The 25,175-nt window shown below is 40.2% G+C and overlaps 2 protein-coding genes and 1 pseudogene across 2 annotated transcripts; 1 reads left to right on the forward strand and 2 right to left on the reverse strand.

Moving 5' to 3' along the window:
- The first annotated feature begins 2,143 nt into the window (after positions 1–2,143).
- On the forward strand, positions 2,144–4,324 carry LOC131788747 (uncharacterized; annotated as a pseudogene).
- Positions 4,325–6,120: 1,796 nt separating this feature from the next.
- On the reverse strand, positions 6,121–10,520 carry LOC131788854 (potassium voltage-gated channel protein Shal). The gene is given in 22 exon segments (XM_066160004.1): positions 6,121–7,141; positions 7,143–7,216; positions 7,219–7,329; positions 7,332–7,352; positions 7,355–7,489; positions 7,492–7,569; positions 7,572–7,653; positions 7,893–7,971; positions 8,434–8,521; positions 8,524–8,540; positions 8,786–8,884; positions 8,886–9,021; positions 9,024–9,050; positions 9,053–9,094; positions 9,097–9,138; positions 9,141–9,473; positions 9,476–9,578; positions 9,581–9,639; positions 9,642–9,757; positions 9,759–9,818; positions 9,820–9,987; positions 10,504–10,520. Coding segments are annotated over 22 exon segments (2,058 nt in total). The 3' UTR covers positions 6,121–6,970.
- Positions 10,521–12,434: 1,914 nt separating this feature from the next.
- LOC131788787 (uncharacterized) lies at positions 12,435–24,429 on the reverse strand. The gene is given in 21 exon segments (XM_059105883.2): positions 12,435–13,121; positions 13,124–13,366; positions 13,369–13,450; positions 13,452–13,505; positions 13,507–13,601; positions 14,306–14,468; positions 14,470–14,846; positions 15,098–15,232; positions 15,801–15,851; positions 16,424–16,492; positions 16,977–17,009; positions 17,012–17,263; positions 17,817–18,020; positions 18,141–18,326; positions 18,591–18,740; positions 18,743–18,970; positions 19,573–19,917; positions 19,920–21,545; positions 21,865–22,341; positions 23,255–23,424; positions 24,346–24,429. Coding segments are annotated over 20 exon segments (5,040 nt in total). The 5' UTR covers positions 23,343–23,424; positions 24,346–24,429; the 3' UTR covers positions 12,435–12,939.
- Positions 24,430–25,175: the final 746 nt, after the last annotated feature.

A 25,175-nucleotide genomic window follows, 5' to 3' on the forward strand; every position in this document is an offset into this window, starting at 1 on the left:
CTCACAGGGTCTAGTTTGCATCTTCAAATTCCCCTTGATAACACCATAGGCTTAATTTGAAAAAAGTTGCAGTCATGATAGAAAGTTCTCAGAGCATCAAATTTTGGTCCGTACATTTGGATGAAACCTTATTCAATGAAACTAGTTTCAGGGCCTAAAAGGTAAATACTTGCTAACAATGTTAGATACGCGTCCCTGCCCGCCATTAACGACGGACTTAAGGGTGAAGGAGTTAAGAAACAAAACGAACTGTTGTGATTAATGTATCATTTCCGAGGGCTCCCTTCAGAAATATTTTCGTAATTTATTTGTATTTTTACCTTAAACGACTCTTTTAAAGAATTTTGTTTTAAAAATTATTATTCAATAAGAAGTTTCTATCACACGCTTGCAAAAAGTTCAAAATAGCACCTAGTTTTGCCGTTGTCATCCTCCCCGTAAAAAACAATGCCAAAATAATGCAACTTCGCCAACTTCAGCACGCCATAACGCGATGCCATCCCCCTGTTAAATTTTGTGTGTCAGCAGCACGTGATCCTTTTATCTTTGTTTGTCAATATGAATATCTTCGTTATTTTGTTGACGTTTGAGTCTGCTTGGTAACCGATGTGTTTCGCAGAGCGAAAATAAACGTCAACTTTAATGGCCTATAACAGGTATTGCCATGTATAATTACAAATCATGATATACGGATTACCTCAAAGCTTTATCCGTAGTTGGTTCCTTCCTTTAATTTTTGTAATCGTGGCCCGCCATAGGAAGCGCGTCGAGTGTTAAAGACAGAGTTGGGTGGTAGTTGTGACAAAAATGCGAATGCGAACTGCTAAACTAGCAACATTCACGGCCTATTTAAAGGCCTATAAACAGGTCTCGTATACATATTTGCAAATCAGAATCTACATCATCTTAAAGCTTTATCGCTTGCAGTTTGATACAAACAAAGTTTTCTGTTTTTTCAAAGAGGACTCGCCTAAAGTCACGCTACCATTTAACACTAACGGGATGCTGAAACAATACAAAACAAGACGATCTAACCAATTTGTGTTTATGCGCCGGCTTGTTAGAAGGAACATAAGTACCGCAATTCCAATTTTCCGTGACTATCATAGATATAAATATGTTCGACGCGAACACCAGCTTATTATATCAATACTGGTCGGCTCTCTAAATTGAAGCTCATTATGGGTTCCTAAAGATATTAAGCTCATTGATCCTTTTTTGTTACTTTCATCTAAATTCCGTGCAGGTCTCGATGCCCGTTGGGAGCTGTAGGTTTGATGTCCTGACTTGGGGCTCAGAAATTTTCATGACTAATTAATAGACTTCGGAGGATACCTCCAAATTTCAATCAGTTCGTCCAGTCCTACGCAATATTTTCGTGCTGTTGTTAAACTGTTGGGTTTTGCAAGAAACAACAGGGCTTTTGATATGCTAATGTCTAAACGTGACATTGACTGACGATTGCTTGGACTGAAGATAATCTTAATCAGGTGCGCTAAGAAACGAAGTCTTTTTCTTCTTATGAAGGTTGTTGTTTGCGAATGCTGATGTTGTTGTGAGGGAACGTTTGCAAAGGGATATGTCGTATATCTCACACCGCTTTGATTCTCCAATCCAACCCTACTATGTGGTAAAGCAGGAGTTTAAACCAAGCGTCAGAATAACGGTAACGAGGTTCAAGAATTGGAATAAGTTTCTACTCATTCTAATATTTGATAGAAACGCTCATTTATAGTGCGTTTAGGTAGGAATTAATCGTATCTTATCGTCCCATTTAATATAATTTGAATGTGATCCTTTAAATCATGGTTTACAGTGGTTTATGTTAAGGTCCACTGGGAAAACTACAAGAGGAACATTGAAACGCCAACTTGTTCTTCCTCAGGAATAAAATTGTCTAAGGCCAAATCCCACAATGATCCAAACAAAGACCACACATCTCTGATATTCAAACAGACAACAAAGACCGTCCATTTCGGTGAATCACTGAACCCATTGCAATCTGAAGTCACGAAAAATAACCCCTCAGGAAAGTAAGCGTAGCACGCAATTTCCTTATTCCTGTAATAATCTGATAAGATATTCTGCACGTTGACGTCCTCCAAACTGTACTTTCCTTTGTTTAGTTCACGCGGAACCTAGGATGAGGCTTTCACACTGGGATATTGCCAACAGAGGCCGACCCTCAATAACCTGTGTAATTGTCACGGGTATTGAAAGAGGCCTGTTCATCTGTGAACAAGGCGCCTTTCATCCTTTATCAAGGCAGGAACAATTTCCTGACAAGGGCTTCTCAAGCACCAGTTCGCACGCACACGCATTCCAGTGTCAGTCGCCGCTTGCGCGATGAACATCTATATTGCAGTTCAAAACAGACACATTCAACAGAAGTATATTATTTAACGAGCAAAACGAGCCGCACACTTTCGTGCAACATAATCATGAGCCTCGAAACCGTACCGTGTTGGTCAGTGGATTCCGTTCGACCCCCCCCCCCCCCCAGAAAGTTCTTGACAAATGGTTAGACAACGTTGATCACAGAAGCTCAAAAGTAAATCCAAAGATAAGTTGGCGTTTATTGATGGCTCTTCATCCGCCGGCTGAAGATTGAAGAGGGACGTGTTAGAGGTGGAAATTAGCTAGCAGTTGCCTCACGGTACAGAGGAAGACCTCTTTCTCCATCCGCCGGTTCAAGAATTATTTGAAAAGCTACTCATCTCCGATCCCGAGATCAACATGTTTTTCCATCAGATGTTCGTGGCAATCAGTACAAGAATCCAGATAGTTCGAAAGGGACGAGGATCCCTTGCTTGGCAAACTGATGATTATTTTAATCGAACTACATCATGACAACAGCTCCAGAGTATCAACACACTGGTGTGGTTGGCTTCACCCATTAATGTAATCCTGAACTGGCCGATGGCCACGACTGCTGGATTTTGCTGCTTTCCTCAACGACCAAGTCCAACACGGTTGTTCAAAAGTATTCTCAACTATTGGGAAAGTTTCTTTCCAGTTCTGCTTCTTGTTACGTGTTGACTGATGATCCTCGTCATGGTTGGTTTGGTGAAGACGCAATGCAATCATTGCCAGACTTCGACAAAGATTTCAAATGCAAGCCTAATGACAAACATCATGGTTGTACATCATGGGATGATTTCTCACCAGAGAGTTTCGTGATAACCGTCGTCCAGTAGCATCTCCGTACGACGATTCCATTGTTGCGAATGCTTGTGAGTCGGCGCCATATCAAATCTCTGAAGCCGTGAAAAAGAGGGACTTCTTCTGGATAAAGCACCAACGATAATCATTGGACTTCATCCTAAACATGAGTGACCTTGCCAAGCAATTTCATGGTGGAACCGTCTACCAAGCGTTCCTAAGTGCCACTAGTCATCACCGATGGCACAGTCCTGTGTCGGGCACTATTTACAGGACAGAACTCCTAGATGGTTCTTATTATTCTGCGACCCACAACATCCAGGATGACCCTGCATCACCCACATGTCACAAGGATACATAGCCCAAGTAGCTGCCAGAGGTATTATCTACATTCAAGCTGGACAATCCCGACATTGGCTTGATGTGCTTCGTATCAATCGGTATGTCAGAAGTGTCCTCTACCGAAATCACCGTTAAAGAAAAGGATAAAGTGAAGAAAGGTGACCAGCTCGGCATGTTTCACTGTGGCGGCTCCACGCATCTACTGATATTCCGCCCAGAAGTAAATGTCCTGTTTGATACGAGAAATCAAACGCAAGGTCTGGATGCCGAAAATATTCCAGTTAAGTCGAAAAATTGCGACCGTACGTCCAGCAGGCAAATAGACGCGGTGAGGATTTTGATAAACATTGCACTTAAGTGTGCTGTAGATGCTAATACCCTAATCTCATAGGAGAAACTGGAATTTAAATAGGTTTGAGGAGGCAAAAAGAAATTTTCTTTCATGTATGGTTATAGTTTTTCTGTCTGGAACAAATTCAGTTTGTTAAAGATAGTTCAGCTGGTGTCACTAGTATCTTAGCCATGGACAATTTAGAAAAAATCAAGAGCCTTGAGATGAAATTTAAATTTGCAGTGTGGACTCTTTGAGTCAAAATCGGAAGGCAAGTTGTTTAAATACAACTCGTGGCAGGAGGAAATATGGTTGATGATATTTTTCCAAAACGAAGTAATAGATCGAGCACATTCTCAATGGTTGGATCACTTAGCCATTTCCCTGTTGTCAGTGGCATGTGCGACGCAGATTCTTAATTCAAGAAATAAACATCTTAAATTTTTTGGTTTTTTGTAATTTACTAAATATCCTTGCTTTATGGGAAAATAAGGACAGAAAAGGTGTGTAATACCGTTAACAAAATCGCTACTCAGTTTTGATCGACAAGATAGACGAAAGTGATTTTAACTTGACCATAATGTCTTATACTAAACCAATCTAACCATGATCGGATGGGGAATAATCAGATCGTTGAAATTAACTTATAGCCAACTGTTAGACTTTCCATATTCTAATTACCACTTCGATGATTCCTTCATTAATATTCAAATAAAGCGATGTCCTATTTTTCCCTTAAGCTTCCAGTGGTTCGTGGATCATCAGTGAAATAAATGTCAACCTGATTTAAAGTTCACATTCAAAATACATTGAGACAGTAAGATACGATTAATTCCTACCCAAACGCAATATAAACAGGGATTCTATCACATCTTAGAATAAGTAGACTTATTCCATTCTTGAAACTGTAACGTTTATGACGCTTGTTTAACTCCTGTTTTACCACGTTAGGTTTGATGGAGAATCAAGCGGTGAGATATCGAAATATCCTTTGCAACGTCCCTTCCGACAACATCACATTCCAAACACGCCTTCACAAGAAGAAAAACTCTTAGTTCTTAGCGCCACCTGATAAGGTTACATTAGCCTCGTCATTCATGTCAGTTTAGAGAGGTATAATACCACGTGCGTTAGTACGTCAAAGCCTTTTCGATTTGCAAACCCAACAATTAAAACAACTCGTCAATATTGCGTGGACTGGACGAACTGATGGAAATCTGGAGGTATCCTCCGAGCTATTAATTAGTCAGAAATATTTCTGAGCCCAAGTCAGGAATCAAGGCTACAGTTCGATCGGCATCGAGACCTGCAAGTATTTAGATGAAGTGACAAAAAGGTCAAGAGCTTTAATATCTTAGGACCATAATGGGCTTCAATAAATAGGCGACCAGTATCATATAATAATCTCATGTCGGCGTCCAGCATATTAATATCTATATGATAGTCACGGCATGGAATTGTGGTACTTATTTCCTTCCGAAAAAGTTGGGTCTTGGTCTGGTCTTCACAGAACTTTCGATCGTCTGTTTTGTACTGGCAGCTTCCTTTATGGTAAATGTAGCTTGCTTTACGCGAGGCCCATGTAAGGCCGGATTTTAACCAACTGATTGACATTCACTTCCGAATGTCTTGTCCATAAAAAATTGAAGAGGTCAATTTCAGGTGACGTTGACTGAATAAGATCGGACGACAATGCTTTCTTTATTTGTTACCTTACAACAATTTGGTCATTTCTAGTGGGATTCGAGACAAAAACTCTTGGGTTTGATGTTGTTGTGACGGTTTTAAACTTATATCAACTACGTACCTAAAACATTAGTTAATCATTGGCAGGAGTTCTTTCATTTTCGTGAGCTTTCACAGTAGGGTACACACATTCTCGAAAAGCTGGTGTTCCATTAACTCTCTAAAAAAACGCAGCGATCAATCTAGTTTGTCATCAGATCCTTCATATTCAACGCGGGAGATTCTAGTGATGGCTATTCATAGGAGTTGCCGCGTTTTCAACCGAAAACAGCTATAAAGTGTTTGTTAGAGAAACATTAACCGCGTAGACCAAAACTGGTTCCGATTGAGAATGCTGATCCCAAAAGAAAATAGCCTCACTTGTAATCAAGCGTACGCCAGACAGCCACCCGTAAGCTACGTTTGACCTTCTAAACTTTTTTAGGGTCTCAAATCCCCGGTGAGAATATTTGGTGAGCTTTAAACAGCACAGACATTAAAAGTTACTTTAATATAAAAAGAGACTGCTTCCAATCTTTATGATCATTATTTTCCGCCTAGATCTCTAAACTGCTACATCTCAAGTTGGTAATAGAGTGCGAAAATATTAAGACAAAATATCTTGGGCACTGGGAAGATATTAAAGGTCAAACCATCAAATAATTACAGTAGTCTAGTACACAGACCTCCCCTTGCTTCTGATACATGGGTTCGAGATTACCTTACGACACAACAATTATATCTGAGCTACTTTTTCTGCGCACTAGATGAGTGGTGAATATTAGCGGACACTACTTCTTCCTAGGAATAGTACAGTTCATTTTCGAAGTGTAATCTATCAAAAAGGGAGGGAAATTATTCGTTTTGTATCAGCGGAGAATCCATCATTCTATGCGAGTTTCAAAATGATTTACATAGATCATAGGAATTCTCCACAAGAAATCGAGAGCGAACGACTCAAGTTTATAAGACTCCAAATGCGATGGTATGTTGAAGCTCACTGAATTAGATGAAGCGAAGTAAGACACCTATAAATATTTCTTTATCATATGACCTGAAACTACAATAGTTCAATGTCAATTAAAAGGCAGTAGAGCTAGTCAAGAAAAAATAATGGCTAATTAAATAGCTTTTCTGTCGCTTACTAGGCCATTTAGGTAACTGTGGCCATAAATTCAGTTCTCTTTACTGACAGGTTTTCTCTTTATAGTGGTTAGTCAACGTTTCCACACCAGCTTGAACGTAAATCGCTTGAGGATTTTAAGAAAGGACTGTTAACTCTCTTTCCTTTTGGTTTGATAGGCGCTTTTAAAGCATTTTTCTAAATAACGAGCCGGTTAAAATCTAAGATTTACCTAAGTCCACAAAATTGTAGTAGAAAGCAAGAGAGGCGAGTTGGTTGATTCATTTTCAGCTCATTCTCAAAGTGAGCGCTGCACCACTCACTATCGCTAACGCCTTAATTAAGTCCCCAACGCTGTGATAATTCCGGGGTGTTACACCTGGAAATTGCTGTTGACGCAAGTTTTTCATGGAAAAAGCTTCTTTGTCGTCTTTTTTGTCATCAATGAAAGACTTGTACCCGTGTACTTCGACCAACTCCATCTGCGTGGCTTGGAATAACTTGGCGAAAATCCGGGAGATACTGAGAGGAACGGGAGATTCTGTAAATATGCCATCGCCCACACTAGCTGAAACTTTCCCGTTACCAAACCAGCTTTTACGCTTTTGAGTGCAACGGTTCGAAGGCATAATTACCTTGCCATTCCACTGAAATCTGAAGTTTCAGGTCTTTGATTGTTGGCATGCCTACCCTCATAACAAGGAAATCTTCGGAACCGGAATTAGAGGAACTTGTATTACTCTCGCAGGAACGGCTGGAGGAGGCGCCTTTGTCCACATTCAAAGATGTGTTGCGAGAGTCATGAGATCATTTATTCGACGCGTACGAGATTGCCTCTTATTTTTTCCTCCTCTTCTCGCGAGAGTCTTGTTTCCGCTTGAACCAATCTTCCTAACGAAGGCAGAGATGCCATCAGCCTCTCTGTGACACCATCTGTCTTGGGCTTTCCTTTTCTTTGGCATTCATACAACTAGAAAAGATTAGGAGAGTAACTTGAACGTTCAAATTAATACACAAGTATTATGCCAGTATTTTTCTCTGACATACTTTTTTATGATAGATAGAGAATAGACTTATAAGCAATAAGGTGTCCATCCACCACCTTCACACTCCCTCCCCCTCCCCCTTACTCAGAAGATTCCTGTACTCTTCATGAACAACTGAGGTAGTCTTTCAACTACTACTGAAGGGGACGCCGAACCGCCTTACCAACAACGAACGAAAAGGATTAGTGAAAGAGGGAAGATAAAACGGACAGACAATTGGATACGCCTGTAAGACAGATGGACTGAGGGAAAGGCACACAGACAGACGGTCGGATAGAAGAGGGATATATGGAGCATTATTGACGAGGTTAAGCATGAAAATTTCGATATACATTTTTAGAACAGTCTGCAAAAGAAGACACTTTGTGAGTTTGCAAAACTTTAAGACCACTACACGGAAAAGGGGCTTGGAAACTAGGCAACTTTGAACTCGACCCAAGATCTACTGCAGATATGGGTCTCTCATGTCACTTCACACGCTATTGTATATTGACTGAATGCTCTCCACTATCAGAGTTTCATAGTAAGTCTTATATGTAATGAATGATGAAAATATATGGACGCTGAGATGGAAGGCTGCTAGAAGATGGACTGACATCAGATGGGCGGTCGGTGTGGGAAAAATGGACCGAGACAAAAAAGAAATGAATAACATTATCATTTCCAGTAATTTTGGGATTTCTTACATTTTTTAAGCTCGTTACCTGTCTTTCATAATGGGAACTGGTAAGGCTAGAAGAAGTACACCCTCAAAGCACAAGCTGCTCCCTAGAAGCTTCCCACTGACCGTGCAGGAACGATATCACCATAACTAAAACATAAAAAGATATATGTTCTCAGTGATTGCGGTTCGTTAAGTATGCCGCAATGAAAGAATGTGCCAAACATTGTCCTAAAAATCTGGAATGACGAGACTGAATTCCGCAAAGGAACATTTTAACTCCTACCTTTAATAAAAGTTTGAAACATTCCCCTGAGTTCCATAAGTGACTTCTTTGATTTACTTAAATCATATTTCAACACTTGACTACTCGCTTATGGCGCAGGATTACTCACCCTAGCGTTGTCATGGTGACCAAAGTGTACCAGAAAGCTGCCGGAATGCTTTTAAATTTTGTTCCTTTCTGTCCACTTTCAAAATAGTACATGATAGCGAAATGTTATCATCAATGCTAGAAACGAGAAAAGAATTCCTCCAAGCTCCATTGCAGCGCCCTGTATTGAACGTAGGAGATTTGAAACCTTTCAGAATAACATGGCCAGCTTAGTCACTCGAAAGACTCTAAACATGCGAAGACCGTAACAACAAACCCCAGCATGCATTGTTAGAATTGACCGCCCTTTCAACCACCGCAATGTAGTAAGAATTATTCCCAGCAGATCAATTATATTTGATGGATCTCTCGCAAGTCTAGTCTGTAGGGGCAGCATACAAGCGCGCTGTAAACCAATTGTGAAAATGGCAACGCAAAAGAATCCAGTCCAAAAAATATATTTCTGTGTGCCTTGCCATTCGTCTGATCTGACTCGGCGGGCACTGTTTCCGCTACGATCGCAGAGATGTTCAGAAGTACTACTGCTCCAAAGAGAACCCGAATGCCTTTGATTTTTTTCGAACTCTTGCTATTGGTCAAGAGCTGCCACAATTTCTCACGGGCTGTCCACGAGTCGCGGTCTTTTTGAGGGAGTTTACTTTCCATGGTTTCTATTTGTTTCTTCTTTTCTTGTTCCTCGTCTTCTTGATAATGTGCTCACAGCAACAATCGAACACGGAATGTTGTGGGATTCCAAAGTACTTCAACTCATCCAACACAGCTTCCATACAGCACACAGTTGGCGCAGGAGGCGAGTGAAACTTCCATGTCGATAGAAGTCGGCTATGTTCTTGAAAATAACTGGATCGCGGTCGAATATTCCTTCCTCTCCGCATCATAGAAAAACTTTTTCCGCTCGCTGCCAAGAAGCGTGTCGGGAAACTTTTCCAAGTATTTTTTTTGCAAGTTCATATTCGTTCCCCTACGTTCACAGTATTCTCTCTTCCTTTGGCGTGATTGCATTTTGCTGCGACGAAGTGCCACAGAAGCTAGCCGCGAGCTGAATTGATCAAAATACGTTGGATTAAGGTTCCATGATGAACTGTATTTCCCTTCTCCAGTCCGCGAAGTTTTTGTCGGCTCATCTTGACTTTGCCGAGATGAATCAGTTTGTGTACTACAAGGGATCTTTGAATTCTCTTATTTCTTGCCTGTCCATTAAATCTTTATGAAACGAAACTTGTAGAACAACGAATTGTTTTTATATACAAGATACGTCCTCTTGAAAAAATTATGTTTTTTCATCGTCGGTGTCCTCCGGGTGCCCTTTATCGGTAATCTTGGCTTCTAATGCAACCTTGTGTTTAAAAATGTATTAACTCTTTAAACACTTTTACGAACAGTGATTGGCTCGTGTACAAGTATGTAAGAACAAAGCAATAGGTATTTCTCGTCTCTGAAAACACCCGCGAAATGAAATAGAACGACACAAACTAAATGATTAATATTTCTGTCTTGACACATTTTATCGATTTAATTGATAATGACTTCAACCGCAACAGGCCTACACAAGCAACGAGGAAATGTTCAAATGCACCGTTTTGCTTAAAAAATGAATGGGGGGGAATGGCCAACTTATTTCGAAACTGGTCAGAAAAGATCATTAGAGGTTTTCATACTCTTCAGTAATATCATTTTTAAAATTGAGCTTTTACACATTTCATGAGAACCTTACTTTACATCCGTGAGTTCTTCATCGCCAGATAAGCTAAGTAATCTTCAAGTTCTTAAAACTTATTAATGTTACAGCTAATGAGATTTCAACATATTTGAAATGGACTGAAAGACTAGCTGATGCTACATATTATCCCTTACAAATTTTCAACTCTAAAAGAAACTAGAACCTTTTAGGTCAACTGAGCTCCGATCTTGACTCCTTGCATGAATATTGATGTAACCAGATGGTGTTCAAAACGTATAAAATGTAAGTTTTGCTCGAGATCTTCCTCCAAAGTGGATTGTTTAAAATCATTTTTACCACGACGATGTTTATGCTAGTTTCACTCATTGCAAGTTTGGCTTCAGGCAAACATGCTGTGAAAGTTTATTTATTCAGGTGAAATCTGCTGACCGCAGTGTGATGTTTGGTTTTTCCAGTTGGTGTGATGATAACGAAGAACATCGGCACGAATTAATTAAATCATTTAGCATTTTTGGTCATGATTTCCAGATGGTCATAATTTTAAATGAATATTGATTTAAGATGAAAATCTTACTCATATTACATACAGTAAGTTCCAAAGACAGCTAACAAAAGACGAGTTCCCGAATGTTCCCTGCCGCTGGAAATTCGAAATACTGAAGACGAAGGTAAGAGAATGTGATACAGAAGAGACTCGGATCTTTCATGTTCGCCTTGCCTATAGTGCAGTTATATCGTTAAAATTTAACGTGCACTTCAAAAATCTTTTGCAATATAATGAAAACTCTTTTGGCTGACACATCTCAGCCGAGCATATTGAAATTTAATTCACGATCAGTTTTTCAAATCAACTAAATATTTATACTTGTAGATTCATAGCAAAACTTGATTGTGTCTTTTTTTCACAAAAGAGGGTTTACGTAAGGAGTTTGTGTATAATTTATAAACTATTTTGAAGAAAATTAACTGACGAGGATACTTAAGTGTAATGTCGAATAACAGTTGGGCAGGAGCTGTCCTTAGCATTATTAGCCACTAATTCACTTAATTCATATTTTCATCGCGAATTAGAAGTCGACAAGAGCAGAGAACCCCAGACACTGACATGTAGGAAGAGAAATTCAGTATGACTATTACTGTGTAACACATGCCAATGTAATACAGCAATTGCAAGAGTTCGTTAACATGTGTAAACATAGATTAGAGATAGAGATGACAAGTATCTTGCGTGTCACTCTTGCAGTGCCACTAATGGGTCTCCACGGACAATAACTGTTGTGCATGACGGTTTGTGCTATTTCGACGGAAAGGTATGCCTGTTACACGAGCCTGTGCGTTTATATCTCCTTTTACCTAAGTGTAAACCCTCGTTAATCAGGCTTGAGTTTGCTTTACATTTTTTATCATACAACAAACGATTTTTCACTTTCTTAAGGGGATATTTACGCTTGTCGACTCTCTCAAGCGCAAAGGGGCCTCTATGAATGCCAGCCTTCGAGATAAGGGGTTTCATTGAATTCAACTTTTACCTAACTTCCGTTTATTTCCGTTACCATCGCAGCCTGAGATTAAGTAAAGTGTTACTGAGTGGAATTTATTGTAGCATAGATTCTGCCTTTTTGTCTTAATAGGAACAAAAAAAATCAACGCTATTTACCTTTTCAAGCGATTTTCTCCAATCCTCTACTACTTACACTTTTCATCGGCATTCATCAAAACGCACCATTATGAGAGATGAGGGGCGTTTGTTGCAAGCTGTTCACGTTATGTGCTATCCTTAGTTAACAGGAAGCCTAGCCGACAGCTCTCTGACAAAAACATTTATTTCATGTTATTAACAACTGAGCTGTGTTTGATATTTGTTTGTTGCACAAGTATGCGATATTAGAATACTGCAACTCATTTTATTCATTTTTCATATTTCTTTTTTCTTTGTTTTCAAGATTTCAAAGAGTTAGGATAAAGGATTCATCGAGTCCTTTTCATCTTTCTATATTCTGGAATCAGAGAACACGATTACAACATTTCGAAAAATTTCCTGTTCCGAATTTTACTAGAGGGTCCCAATCGGGTGACGGCTTTCACGGCTGACGGTTAAAATTTTGGCTTTATGACTAACGGTTATAACATTCCATTGTTGTCACCAGAAATTTTTTACGGTTAACTTTTCTCGACTTACGTTTAAAATTTGTCAATTTTTTACGCCTAAAGGTTAAACTTTTCGGCCGTTTTACGGCTATGGGTTGAACCCATTGAGAGCCTCCGATACTAACTCTGTATCTTTGATTCAGAGTCAACTTTCATGGGCGAACCTCAAATATCACTTGTATTTTAGCAATTGAAACGAGTTATCAAACGATCAATAACGAATTGTCAGCCTGTGAAAAGCTGCAGAGCGTGCGGCTTTCTCAAAACCCATTTCCAAATGTTTCAACATTATTACCACGTGCCCTCTATTTGCAAATTTCCTGTGACTATAAAGATCGCAAGGCTGTAGGAGCACTCTGAACTCTTTGTCTTTTGAACAGCGGCACACGCACCGTAAAGGACACAAGCTTTGGTTTATCAGCGCAGTATTTTAACACAAAGCGCACTTCAGACTGATCCAGTTCCCAGTTGTATATGAAAATCTCATCCAAGAGGCCACCAAAATTTTGCCATCAGGTAGATGACCCCCTATTAAAATGCGACCCCAAGAATCGGAAAGCTTTGGTTTTCGGGGATTGCCATAAGTTCCTTTCAGCAAACCGTTCACGTAAATCTTTGCGTCACCGGATTCTGAACTGTACGTGGCAGTCACGTGACTCCAGAGCCCTTCAGGTATGGCGACATCGTCAGTTTTGACGTTAAACGCTACGTCACCATTTGAGGTTTTGTGTCGCCAGTGAAGTTTTCCGTTAATACCTCCAAGTTGTAAATGTCGTGCCATTCGTCGTTGTATTTGTTACTCACGGCCTGGAATATAGAATGACGTCCCTTGGTTCGGGTTCAAACTGATCCAGGATGCAATCGAAATAGCCGTAGTAGGTTTGTGGTTGAAAGTTTCTCCCATCCAGGTACACACTTGGCATTTTATCGTTGGATGCGTCTAAACATGCGCCGCATTTGTCACAACCACTGTTTAAGATGTGTGCTCCTGAAATTAGGATTGAAACCATAGCCACTCCTAAATCTGTATATGGGTGTTACTCTATATGATATGGCCCACTGAAATAACATCAGGGGCTTAACGAAGAGGCCAGTGCGTTCATGAAACGTTAAGAGTGACTAGCCAATACTTTTGAACAGATCAGCCTCACCCACGGCCCGCTGCACATTATAAGATAATGTTCTTCCTCAATCAGTTTTAAAATCTTAGATATCATGTATGCTGCTACTTTTGAATTGTGTGCATTTGGTTGCCCCGCATGCCTTATGGCAGAGTACGTGGAAATTAGATTGACACTGAAGGGTATTTTTCTGCAATAGTTCGATGATGTGTTGATCCATCAAAGTAAGGATCTGGGAAAGTTCGTATGCTGTTTTGCAAAACAGAGGTTTTCAAATGCACCCTATTACAGTTGTACAACACTGTACAATTAAATTTCGCAAGACAAGTACCAGAGTTAAATATATAATAACAGCAAATCAGATCGTAAGAAAATATCACAAAAAGCCAATAAGAATTCAAAGTTCACCGCGCAAACTTCTTAAAGTGCATGAAAACGCGAGTGACCAATTCGGGTTTTGTTCTTGCATCTGATTGGTTGAAGGGGTCAGCGGAAATTTCCTTGACTAATCAAAACTAAAGAAATCCCACTGTTCTCTCGACACTCAAAACAAAATTTCTCCATCTCTTACCTCCCTCCAGAGTAGCATTGTTATCCAGACCTGACTGATCCATTACCTGGTGAGTAGACACGTTCGCTTTTTGGAATCCGTAGTGCAGGACCATTCGATTAAACTCGCACTTTTTATAGAGCATTTTAACTTCTGCTGGGGTTATAACTCGATCAAACATGAAAAACATCATCTAGAAAGGAGATGAACTTATCCCCAAATTTCTGTCCTATTCCCGTGGCCGTAAAATCGTCAGGCAGACCTTTATTTTTCTTGCCGATTGTTTCAGAAATCAGTTTACCATTTACATAAACTCTTGCAACTCCATCCTTAGAGTCAAAAGTTCCTGCCAGGTGAATCCACTGATTCTTTGGAACTTTCACCATTTTCTTGGCACTGTCCTTTTCCTTACCGTCGTCGACATCAAACCATCGAACGAGACCAGGCTTTCGGGACTTAATCCACATGGCTATGGAAGCTGCTTTGGTCGGTTTCCTGGTGAAGTGGTTAGCTTTGTACATTACTTCACCGTGTTTAAGATCAGCAACACGACCACACGAACCTGAAAATCACAAATGTGTGAACAAATGTGCTCTGACCACCGTGTTCATCATTTTTGATCACAGAAACAACTATACTATAGCCGGATCAGTAAGAAAACGTTGCGCACCAGTAGCGCAGAGGGGGCAGGCAAAAGGAAGCAGGCCAAGACTGTCTACGGAACGATACGCCCTATAGCTTCCTCTGTTTTTCGCTCGGCGCTACTATCACTCACCGTTTTCACAAAATTAACATTACTTTGTATTCCCATACCCATTGTCCGGTTTGATATTTCAGCTCCGTTGGCAAGATCAGCGTCGTTTGTATTCCCAGACTGATCATGTACAACCTTATCGTCAGGCTTGACAGGCTTCCCGTCAAAATTCAAGTGCATAACAGCACTTCTAGCTGAGAAAAAAATACATTAAGCAAATGAAATGATTAATTGGTGTAGCTTTGAAACCTCTTTTATCCACACAGCTCTTAGATGTTGCTGCATATTGCAGTTACTAATTAGCTATTAGATTCTGACTTAAAGGTCACTCCTCTAAAGTACAACCTGCACCGAGATGATTTTTGTCAAACTTTAACTATTGGTTGTTTATCTTACAGGAACACGAATTTTGAAATAAGAAAAGGGGATCCTCGTGATCTTTAGGAGTACCTTCTAGATATTCATATAATTCCTATAATATCATAACAGTTTTATTTATGAGTGCTTGCTAAATTTGCGTTTCCGAAAGTTGAATTCCTTCTCCTACACTGAGAATTGGTTTATGTTTATTTTACGGGAAAAAAGTCAATGCTCATTTTCAAAAATAGGAAAAAAGATGGGTCAAAATTCTTGTTTGCATGAGAATGACGCTTTACCTCTGTGGCCAGCTCTTACCAGTTAGAAAAAGCCAAGAAATTATGCGCACTAAAGATGAGCAAAGTAGCACTACGTAAGGACCTTAAATCAGAAAGATAGACCCACCCAGTTTCCTGATTATTTCTTCTCTAATGGATGATGAAGGTGGCACTGGCGCTGAAAAATTATTGCATGGTTTGTTACTTGTGACGCAAGCTTTATATCTCTGATGGGTTATAAAATATCGATGCTTACTAACTCTCTATTTTTAACAAAATTCGACGTCATTTCCTGTATATGACTGAGCCCATAAACGGCTCCCAGCGCAATGCTGAAAGAAGAGCCGACGAGAAAACTAAGTTTGCAATTGTGAGTCCATTCCCTAAATACGCTCCGTCTTCAAGCTTGCTTCTGTCTTTTTTTCATTAGGAAGCACTTTTCGACTAAAGAAATCACAACGGGTAATCGGGACAAAAGTAAATTTAAAGGGGCAATACAGCTCAAAGTAAGCCAAGAAAAATACTTGAGAAAAAGCGCGGGAAAACGCGACTGACTAAGCCGCCATTAGTCTTATTTTTTGGCCGAAAAGCTGATGCGAGTTTTTTTTTATACCAAAAGCGTTAAGCAGAAACAAAGCGATCCAGAATTAGTTTTGACAGTTAACTCAAAAGTGCTCTGACTTATGGCGGGGAGAAGTTGCCCCGAGGAATTTTTTAAAATTACAACGGTAATGATCATATCCAACGTACTTGGCTTGGGTGCGGACACTGAGGAGGTAGTTGAAGGGAAAACACTTGGAGTTTCTTCACTTGGAGATTCTATGGAATAAAATATCGACTAACATTTCTGTTCAAGTGAAAATATCTCTTAGACAAAGAGAATCACGGCCATTGTTTTAATTCAATGCGTGACGATAGTAAAACCACTTTGAAGTAAATTGAATGAGATGACGTTCTACAAAGGTGCGTTTTCCAGAATAATCGAAGTTAGACGAGATAGCCCGGTAACTGATCTTAAAGTTGGCAAAATCAGATACGGAAAAAAAAGTGCTGTATAGTCTATGTTGAGGGCTACCCAATCGTGTACAATCTTCTGTTTTCTTGCTCTCTTATTATCAATGACAAATCTCTAGTGGATAATTCGTTCATTATGAGTGGAAGGCTGTAAAACTTTGTGCATGGGCGAGTTCCAAAAATCTGACCATGAGATATAATTATATCGAGATTTGTTAAATCTCATAGCCACCGCACTTATCAGACTTTGTACCATTCTAGGAGTTAAACGATAGATTTGAGAACAAACCTTCCAAACCATCCTGAAGTTCCTCGTTCCTTCAGTCTTGTCATTTGAGGTGTTTGCCTCAGATTGGTGATCCTGTTCGCCATCTTCAGACGAGTCTGTGTCTGGTTCAACTGTGTCAGTATCGCTGACTGGTACACCTGTTTCTGATTCCGTTGTTTTGGTGTTTTCAATGGCATCGTCACCTTCTTTGTCGTCTGAACTGGGTCTAATGTACTTCAGGGAATGGTGATGTTTGTGATGGGGAGTCTGGTACGAGTCTTCTTTTATAGCATTTTCAGTCGTTTCATCTGCGCGTTATGACATAAATCATACAATTGTGTGTAAATAAATGAGGAAAAAAGTCAATAACTGCAATGATGCATGTAACAGTAGAAATGTATTTGATGTTGAGTCATCCGGGATACTCCAAAAATCATCTGTCTGCGAAATAGCTTTTACTCGCCCAAAAGAGATGAATTTAACTCACTGTTCCCTGTTGATCGACCAAAATTGACATAAATTGTAACAAAACAGGCAAAAAGTTTTTAAAATCAAATTAACGCTCTGTTGATAGGTCGCAAAGACCTAATAGACTTCCATTAAGATCAACGAAGAAGTTTTTAACCACATCTAATGGTGATATCTCTTGCGTAGCTCTAAAAATCCTCTTTGCATTCTGCCGATGAGTTTTGCTCATTGTGAAGAAGTGGAACGGCCCATGTCATCTTTGGCTTTGATGAAAGTGTACTTTCCTACTCCCAAAAGAAACATTTTATTATAATTGCAAACTAGTTTACGACACTGTGACTGTAGAATGACAGTGAAATGAATTCATGAAATTAATATTTTTTTTATCCGCACCTGCCGGGTGAGCTCCAACATCGTTTAACTCTTCATCTATTCCTTCATTATGTCCAATTATTTCTTTTCCATTCAGTCGGTCAGCAGTATCCTCATCAACCCAATGTTCGCTCTGTAAAGGTCTGGGACGGTAATGTCTTCTACCTCCTGAGCCGTACCTCAGTTTAGAAGTGGGATGCGATTCGTCAATGCCATCTGAATATTCTGAAAAATCAAGTTAAGGAAACTATACGTTTTGTCACAACTCAGTTCTTTAAGGTATATTTTCAACAGGGAGACAATGATTTATCGGTGATATCATTATCATTTCAGTTCCTACCGTACCTAAGGTGTGATGTAATCGGTGTTCTTTCCTACTGTGTGCACCCATACCATCAATATCCTCGTCCTCGTTGTAGCCGTTGTCTAATCCCCACATTTTCTTGTCATTTTCGTAAGCGAACTTGTCGTACTTCGGTTCTTCTGGCAACTGATCATCCTCTGGAGTAAATTCATTTCTAGCAGGATCACCTCGAGTAATCATGAGGATACTGATTGTTATCCAAATTTTCATAAATTTGTGAAGAGATCACCGTTGAGTAAAGCTGAATCTAGACGCTTCCGGATAACTCACAACACTCGCCTGAAAATTGATTATTTCTCTCATGACACACGAGTCAGCTATTTCCAACAGCAAAAGAACCCTGAGCTGAAGACACTGTACTTTTGCCGGGATTGCAAATGAGTCAATCGGACTGATAAAGTTAAGAAAATCAGATTACATTTAAAACTTACTTTGACTTCTAATAATATCATCTGACAGATGTGACCTAGAATTGACATCCTCAAAGTCTTTGTACACCTGACTTGCGGTCAAAAAACTTGGAATCTTTTGCGGCGCCGCCATGGGAACATTGACGGTCACGGGTGACAGGTCTTGACCAAAGAGTTCATGGGCTCGTTCGGTGCGAAGTCGCTTCTTGTTTGAGAAACCCGCTGAGGCAAGATGTGTTGAATGGGAGTCAAACCTAAAGTGCTGCTGAGTTGCTGTAGTGAGGGTTGAGGTGGTGCACGAAAGGAGATTCCAGAGTCTGGAAATGGCTGCTGAGGTGCAAATAGATTTTGAGGGATTTGGTCATTGAACGCTTGTTGCAGAGGAAATTGAGAACGGGCGTCTATTAAAAAAAAAAAAAAAAAAAAAAAAAAAGGAAAAAGAGCACTGATCTTTAAATCTCTTCAATGTATATCGCAATGCTGGTTCAGCAGCCGATTTCGTTGCATGAAAGCGGTAGGAAAGATATTCACTGGTGTATCACCGACCTTTCCTAAAGCAGGTCGCTGTCTATCGGTACTTTGGTGGTTTCTTTCGATACTGGTTTAGTTTTTCGTTTATCTTTAGCAAGGTTTCTCGATCGTTTTAATGAGTCAATTAGCACCTTCGTTGCCATCCTAAATACAATCAGCAATACTTACATTATGGTCGTGGTAAATTCCATGGAATAAGGAAAGTGTAAGTTACTTCTTATGGTGGGGATAATTGTCAGCAACATACTTGTAGCCGTTAAAACTCGCTAGCGACGATTGACCTATACACACATTTTCCGAGGTTTCATGAGACAGAGTTGATTTTTTTCAGGAAAGTCTCCCATGTACAGGCATGAACCCCCGAGGATGAACATAATAGCTAATGCTTACACCTGAAATGAGGGCGAAACTGAAACTTTAGGTAACACATTTAATGTTCACATCTGCTTTAAAAAAGGGGTTAAGAGTTTACCTGGTTGTCCTAACAATGAAAGTTGATCCATTGCTTGAGGAGCAGGGGTAAACTGTGGTAAGAAACCAGGTAAAGACTGCGTTGGTAAATATTGTGGAACTGGTTGCTGCAGCTGTGGCAAAGTGGGTAGAAAGGGTGGATCAGGAAGTTGTCCAGGAAACAACGATTGCTCAAATTGTTGTGGATTTCCATTCCCTTGGAGGAGTGGCAATGGGAGTAGTACTTGTCTTCGTTCTCTGGGGTGATTTGGTGACAGGTCTGACACAGGATTTTTTGAGACGTGAAATCTACTGTTCCCTAGGTAATTCTGACTTTCTGGCCTTGCCTTCTCCTGTAAGGGAGAACTAAGGATTCTGCCCGGCCCTTTTCAACTGCTGTCATCTCATGTGAGGATGATCTTTGTTTAGTAGAATTAATCTTTGGTTTTTTTCTTTCCCAATTGTTTTTTACATCATTATCTTTCTCAAACACGTTGTTCTTCAATTTCACATAATCACTTTCAGAGGGTAGAAATCTCTCCTTAGTTAAAATGGCCGGTTTGGACAGCACAGCCCCGGTTGGCACAGCTAGAGATGGAATAAATCCAGGCTGTTTTTTTAGATTTTCAGAGTTCTTTGTAGCTGCTACTTTGTCAAACGTTGATTTTATCACCTTCTTTGTGTGTGACGAAAGTGATGCTTTTTCCCTATTTTTAGTTAATATTCTGCTTCCGCCAATTGTATCTTTCTGGGCTGAATCCTTCGGTGGGCTAGGAACCATTCCACCCTGCGTTGGTTCAATGGCTGGAGGGCCGGTAGGTTCTAGTTTAGCATTAGTTTTTGGCTGAATTATTCCCATTTGGGTTGGCTCAATTGGAGCAGCGGTTGCTTCTGTCGGTTGTATGCTATTTGCTTGGACCTGTGGCAAGGGACTCGATTTAGATGGAGGAGAAGTGGAGCCTAGTGTGTCCTTAAACTCACTCCCAAGTGGTGAGAAAATATGCGCAGGCAGAAGTTTGGCACCAGCTTCTGTTAGATACCTGTAACCTGGTGCTTCCTTACCTGATAGCTTTCTCGATCTTGTCAAGAGCATGTCCGATGCCGAAGACAGGTACCCCCGTATATGAGAACCGTGTTTTACCGTGGATCTCTCCCTGGACTTAGTTGAATGCAACAAAGACATAAGGAGGGCCTTTTGAATTTTACGTTGCATTTCTGGGGAGAGTTTGTTCGACCCAATCATATTTTTAGTACCCAGCTTAATTGAAGTCAGAGAGTTGTTATCGTGAACTGTTCGATTCCTGGAAAGCAAAGATGACAATGATGACAATGATGACAAATGCTCTGATTGATGAAGAAACGAAGCCTTCGACGCGGATGGATTCTTTTCATCAATTTCAAACGGTGCTTTGAAGACCGATAGTTCTGGATAAAGACTTTGTAAATAATCGGCTGCCGTATATTCTTTCGTTGTTGATTGGTCGTTCTTAGAAGAAGCCTCGGTGGTATTTTCCTGAGCTATTGTGGCGTTGGAAAACCATTCGTTGTTTGAATCTGAAGTAGACGAATTCGCCTCGCCTAGGGAATCATTTTTCACAAAGGATGGCATCATTTTAAGCGATGGTGTCACTAAATCGTGTCCGTGGTGTTTTGTTGAGTTTGTGATCAATATTGATGAGTCGTCACTGGGAATTTTATTAACTGTTTTTGCGGACGACGAAAATGATGCTTGTGAAGAAAACGATGGGTTTTGTTTATTCGAGCTAGGTGGTAGGACCTGGTCTGAAACAAAATCACTATGGTTTACATGCTTGGAAGGCTTTTCTTGATAGAAGGCAGCGTGAATTAGTTCGTCCGAAATGAGATTATTATGGGTGACCTGCTTGGAGGGGTTTTCTTTTAGAACCGGTTTGTTGTTCAAGTTGACGTTAGCCATTTGGTGTGAAGTTGCCAGACCCTCGCTGACAGCTTGTCTCGGAGATGAAAGTGCTGTATCTGTAAATTGAACAGTTATCAGTCCAACAATCTGGCTGAGCCATTGTAAGACGAATGAATTTTTACTTGTCGAACAAACATTTATTGGTGGCTGCTTGAAGACTGCGAGGCAGGCAAACAGCAGTACAACCAGATGGACAGAACAGAATTATATACAGACAGACAAACAGGTTGACAGACAGCAATACGATTTTCTCGCGGTTTCAGAAGAAACTCATCTCTGCTGCATCAAGGAAAGCGTGAAACTCCAGCATAACTTGCACGATGATCGCAAACTACGAAGCAAAAGAACATTGCAGGAAAATGGTCCTGAACTTACCTTGTGACCACGAATCTTTGATAATCGCTTTAGCGATGTCATTCTCACTCTCGAGGAGGGGTTGGATTGTTTTTAAGTCTTCCCTTGTTGGTCCATTGTCTGCGAATTGTTTTGAATCCAAATAAGGTGGTGTTTCTTGGCTCTCGTTGGGTTCAAAATAATCCACCTTATTCGCGTTAGAGGGCGAGTTGTGTGTTTCATATTGACTTTGTAGAAATGACAGACTTGTGGAGGTGAGTTGATCTCGGTTTGTAGCATCGTCAAACATTTCGTTTGTGGCAATAGGCACTGCAGGTGAGGACATAAGCTGATTCTGCTGCCCAGTGAAGCTTCCTTCAGGAGACTGATTTATTTGGTTGTCGTAGAATGGAAGCGAGGACTGTTGCGCCACCGGCTCTTGTGATAACGAACCAGTCCATTGTGACTGGGGAATTTCGTTTGCGGCGAGAAAGGGAAATTGATATCGTTTGGTCTTTCCTAGAGGGAAAAATATGCTTTTATAAATTAAAATTTTCACACGAGGCAAGAAACAATAATCCTTGCCTTTTCTTTATCAAGGGTGTACGATTTCTTAGCCTAGACGGTGGGGGTTGCGGGTGGTGGTTGTCTCAAGTGGTTGGCTAAGGAACTATTCTCGTAGATATTAAATTTGAAATTTCCAACTCCAAAGCCAAGATTATCTAATGCTCTTGTAGCCAAAATCCATGGTCACACATCGCAATAATAACTGGGGCCTAAATTATTGCATCTGCAACTAAAAATTGAGTAAGAAATGAGTAGATAAGCAGCAACCTTCTTCGTACTCTTTTTGCTTCTCCTTCATGGCGTTTGATGATAGAATCACAGGCGCAGGAGCTATGAGCGGAGCAGGCGCAATGGCCTCCACCGGGGGAACGGCTCCTGCGTCAGGAACCAACCCAGAGGGTAAAACAACGGGAGCGGGAATATCGCTGGTGTATTCCGGTAGCAAGGATGTATAGGAGTATAGCTGTCGTCTGTTTAGACCTTGTAAAGAAAAGTGCAAGATTGTTGCATGCAGGGATCGATGTGGGGAAGACATGAACTAAGAACTAGTCTTACAAAAGGCGTTATTTTTCTTTCCGCTAAAAGAGAGAGAAATCTGGTGATGATCATTCCACTCTCCTGTAATAAGTTCTATCGCTTTGGTCGCGCTCATGAAAGCCTGAGCTCGATCCAAACGCCCCAAAAAGTTTCCTGAAAACGCTATAGTTTCCAGAAATTGAAACTCGATGTTGATTGGCCATGGTAAGGCCTATGCGGTATAGCAGTCATTGGTCGCAACTAACGTTTCAGTCTCACGGTACTAAGTGTGATTCAAACCTTGTTCAAAGCAAGGAAAAAAGCAGTTGAAAAATGATGTAAAGCTTACCTTCACGTTTATGATTTCCTGATCGACAGAAAACGCCGGTAGCCAAGAACAAAGTGAACAAGGTAATCCGCCAAGGGAATCCCTCCATCGGTGCAAGAAACTCACTTGATAGTGTTTACTATATGGGGAACAACCGTATGTTTCATGGAAAGTCTCAGTACTTAGACCTTCTAAAAAGTACACATAAGACATAAGGTAGTTTTCAGTGTGCACCAAAAGGCGCGTCGCTCTAACTTAATGGTTTCTAAGTATTTCGCATTCAGGATGCGATTTATGGTGACTGACTGAGATAGAAAATGAATTCAATTTTTCAGAATGGATACTGACTGAGTAAAGTTCTATTTCCATTTTTGGAGTACACATGTAGTATGTATGACGAGAATTACTAGATAATATCACGCCTTTAGAAACTGAATGCTCGAGTATAGTATGCCTCCAAGTTTGACATCTGTTTTTGTTCTGTCTTTAAAAGAATGTGGTGCTTTATCAATCCCCAGGCTCTCTAGTGTAGAGGTGTCTTTCTTTCAGGTAAGTAGGGGTTGAACGGTAGCTCCATCGACGCGCGTGAAGTCAAGATCATCATTTGCGGCTAGATCAATTCACACTGCAGCGCCGCTTGAATTTACATTTGACCTCATATAGTGGGCCAAGAATTATAGGCTACTAAGCCCACCTGTGACTCGTTTATAATTTACCCGGTCGGAGAAAAAACCACCGTCTGCGAAAAATAACTGAAGCTAGTTCAGATTAAACTATTTTCACGGAAATCATTTCAGCCTGATGATGGTTTGTTAAATCTCAGACACGGATTTACCGGACACCTTTAAAAAATATATATCTAAGCCTCAGTTGAATTCCAAAAACTGACAAACTTGAATCAAAAATATTGCAAAAAAACATCATTTGTGTCGAGTCTCGAGGGATGCTATTCTGACCAAATTGTTCGACAGTTTCAGGCCAAGCGGTTCAAAATCCATCTAACAACAGGTAGTTTGATTCACTGGTAACCCAAACAAATTCGACAGTCAAAACAACGTGAAAAGTTGCTACAAATTAAAGATAACTCTTAAAAAAAAATTCAGATCACTTACAATAAATTCGAGTTTCCACCATATTCTACCTTAAATTCCAACGCGTTGTGTGTTGGTAAGGCTTTACGCAGTCGCCATTTTGACCTCTTCAAGGATGTGTTCATTACATCACCATGCATTTCACTTATTCATTTAGTCGCGCTCGGCCGAGTTCCCATCTTTGTTTTCATTGGATCGATTAAAAGCAGAACCTGCTGGTAGACTCATTTACCGTCAGAGCGCGGCAGATATATTAAGTTTGGGAAATTGTTTCTTTATAAGAATTAAAGGGTACATGGGGCTGGTTATCATGCTGATAAATTAACCACAATCTTTTTCAGAAGCATGGTAAAATTATTTCAAAAGCAACAGTCTGATCAGCAAATTATTGATAAAGAGGGAAGATTATTTCAACAAATAATAATTAAGATTATGATGCAGTTAGAAATCAAGAAAAGGCCAGAATAAAAATGTTATTATCGTTATGAGTTGTTGCACTTAATACATAATCCTAAGGACCAAAGTCTCGGTGTGCGAAGATTATGGCATGCAGACGTTTCCTACCAGTCAAAACCCAAGTTAAAAACAGTTCAGTCGCGTTGAGCTTTAGCAACTGTGAAATATCTCAGAGGAATTTTTCTTTCTTCAGCATCAGCATGTGCACTGTTACCATCTGTAAGCATCGTGATCATCACCGCATTATTCAAATCATTATCAGCATCATCATTCTTATTCTCAGTGGTGATAGTCAGTCTCATATCAGTGCCTTATAAAGTCTTTTTGTGACCCTGTACAGGTTAAGAGTTAAACCATACTTTGATGAGGTGTTGAAAGGCCGGGAGGATCTCCAA

Source organism: Pocillopora verrucosa, chromosome 1 (genome assembly GCF_036669915.1).
Source record: "Pocillopora verrucosa isolate sample1 chromosome 1, ASM3666991v2, whole genome shotgun sequence".
Lineage (NCBI taxonomy): Eukaryota > Metazoa > Cnidaria > Anthozoa > Scleractinia > Pocilloporidae > Pocillopora > Pocillopora verrucosa.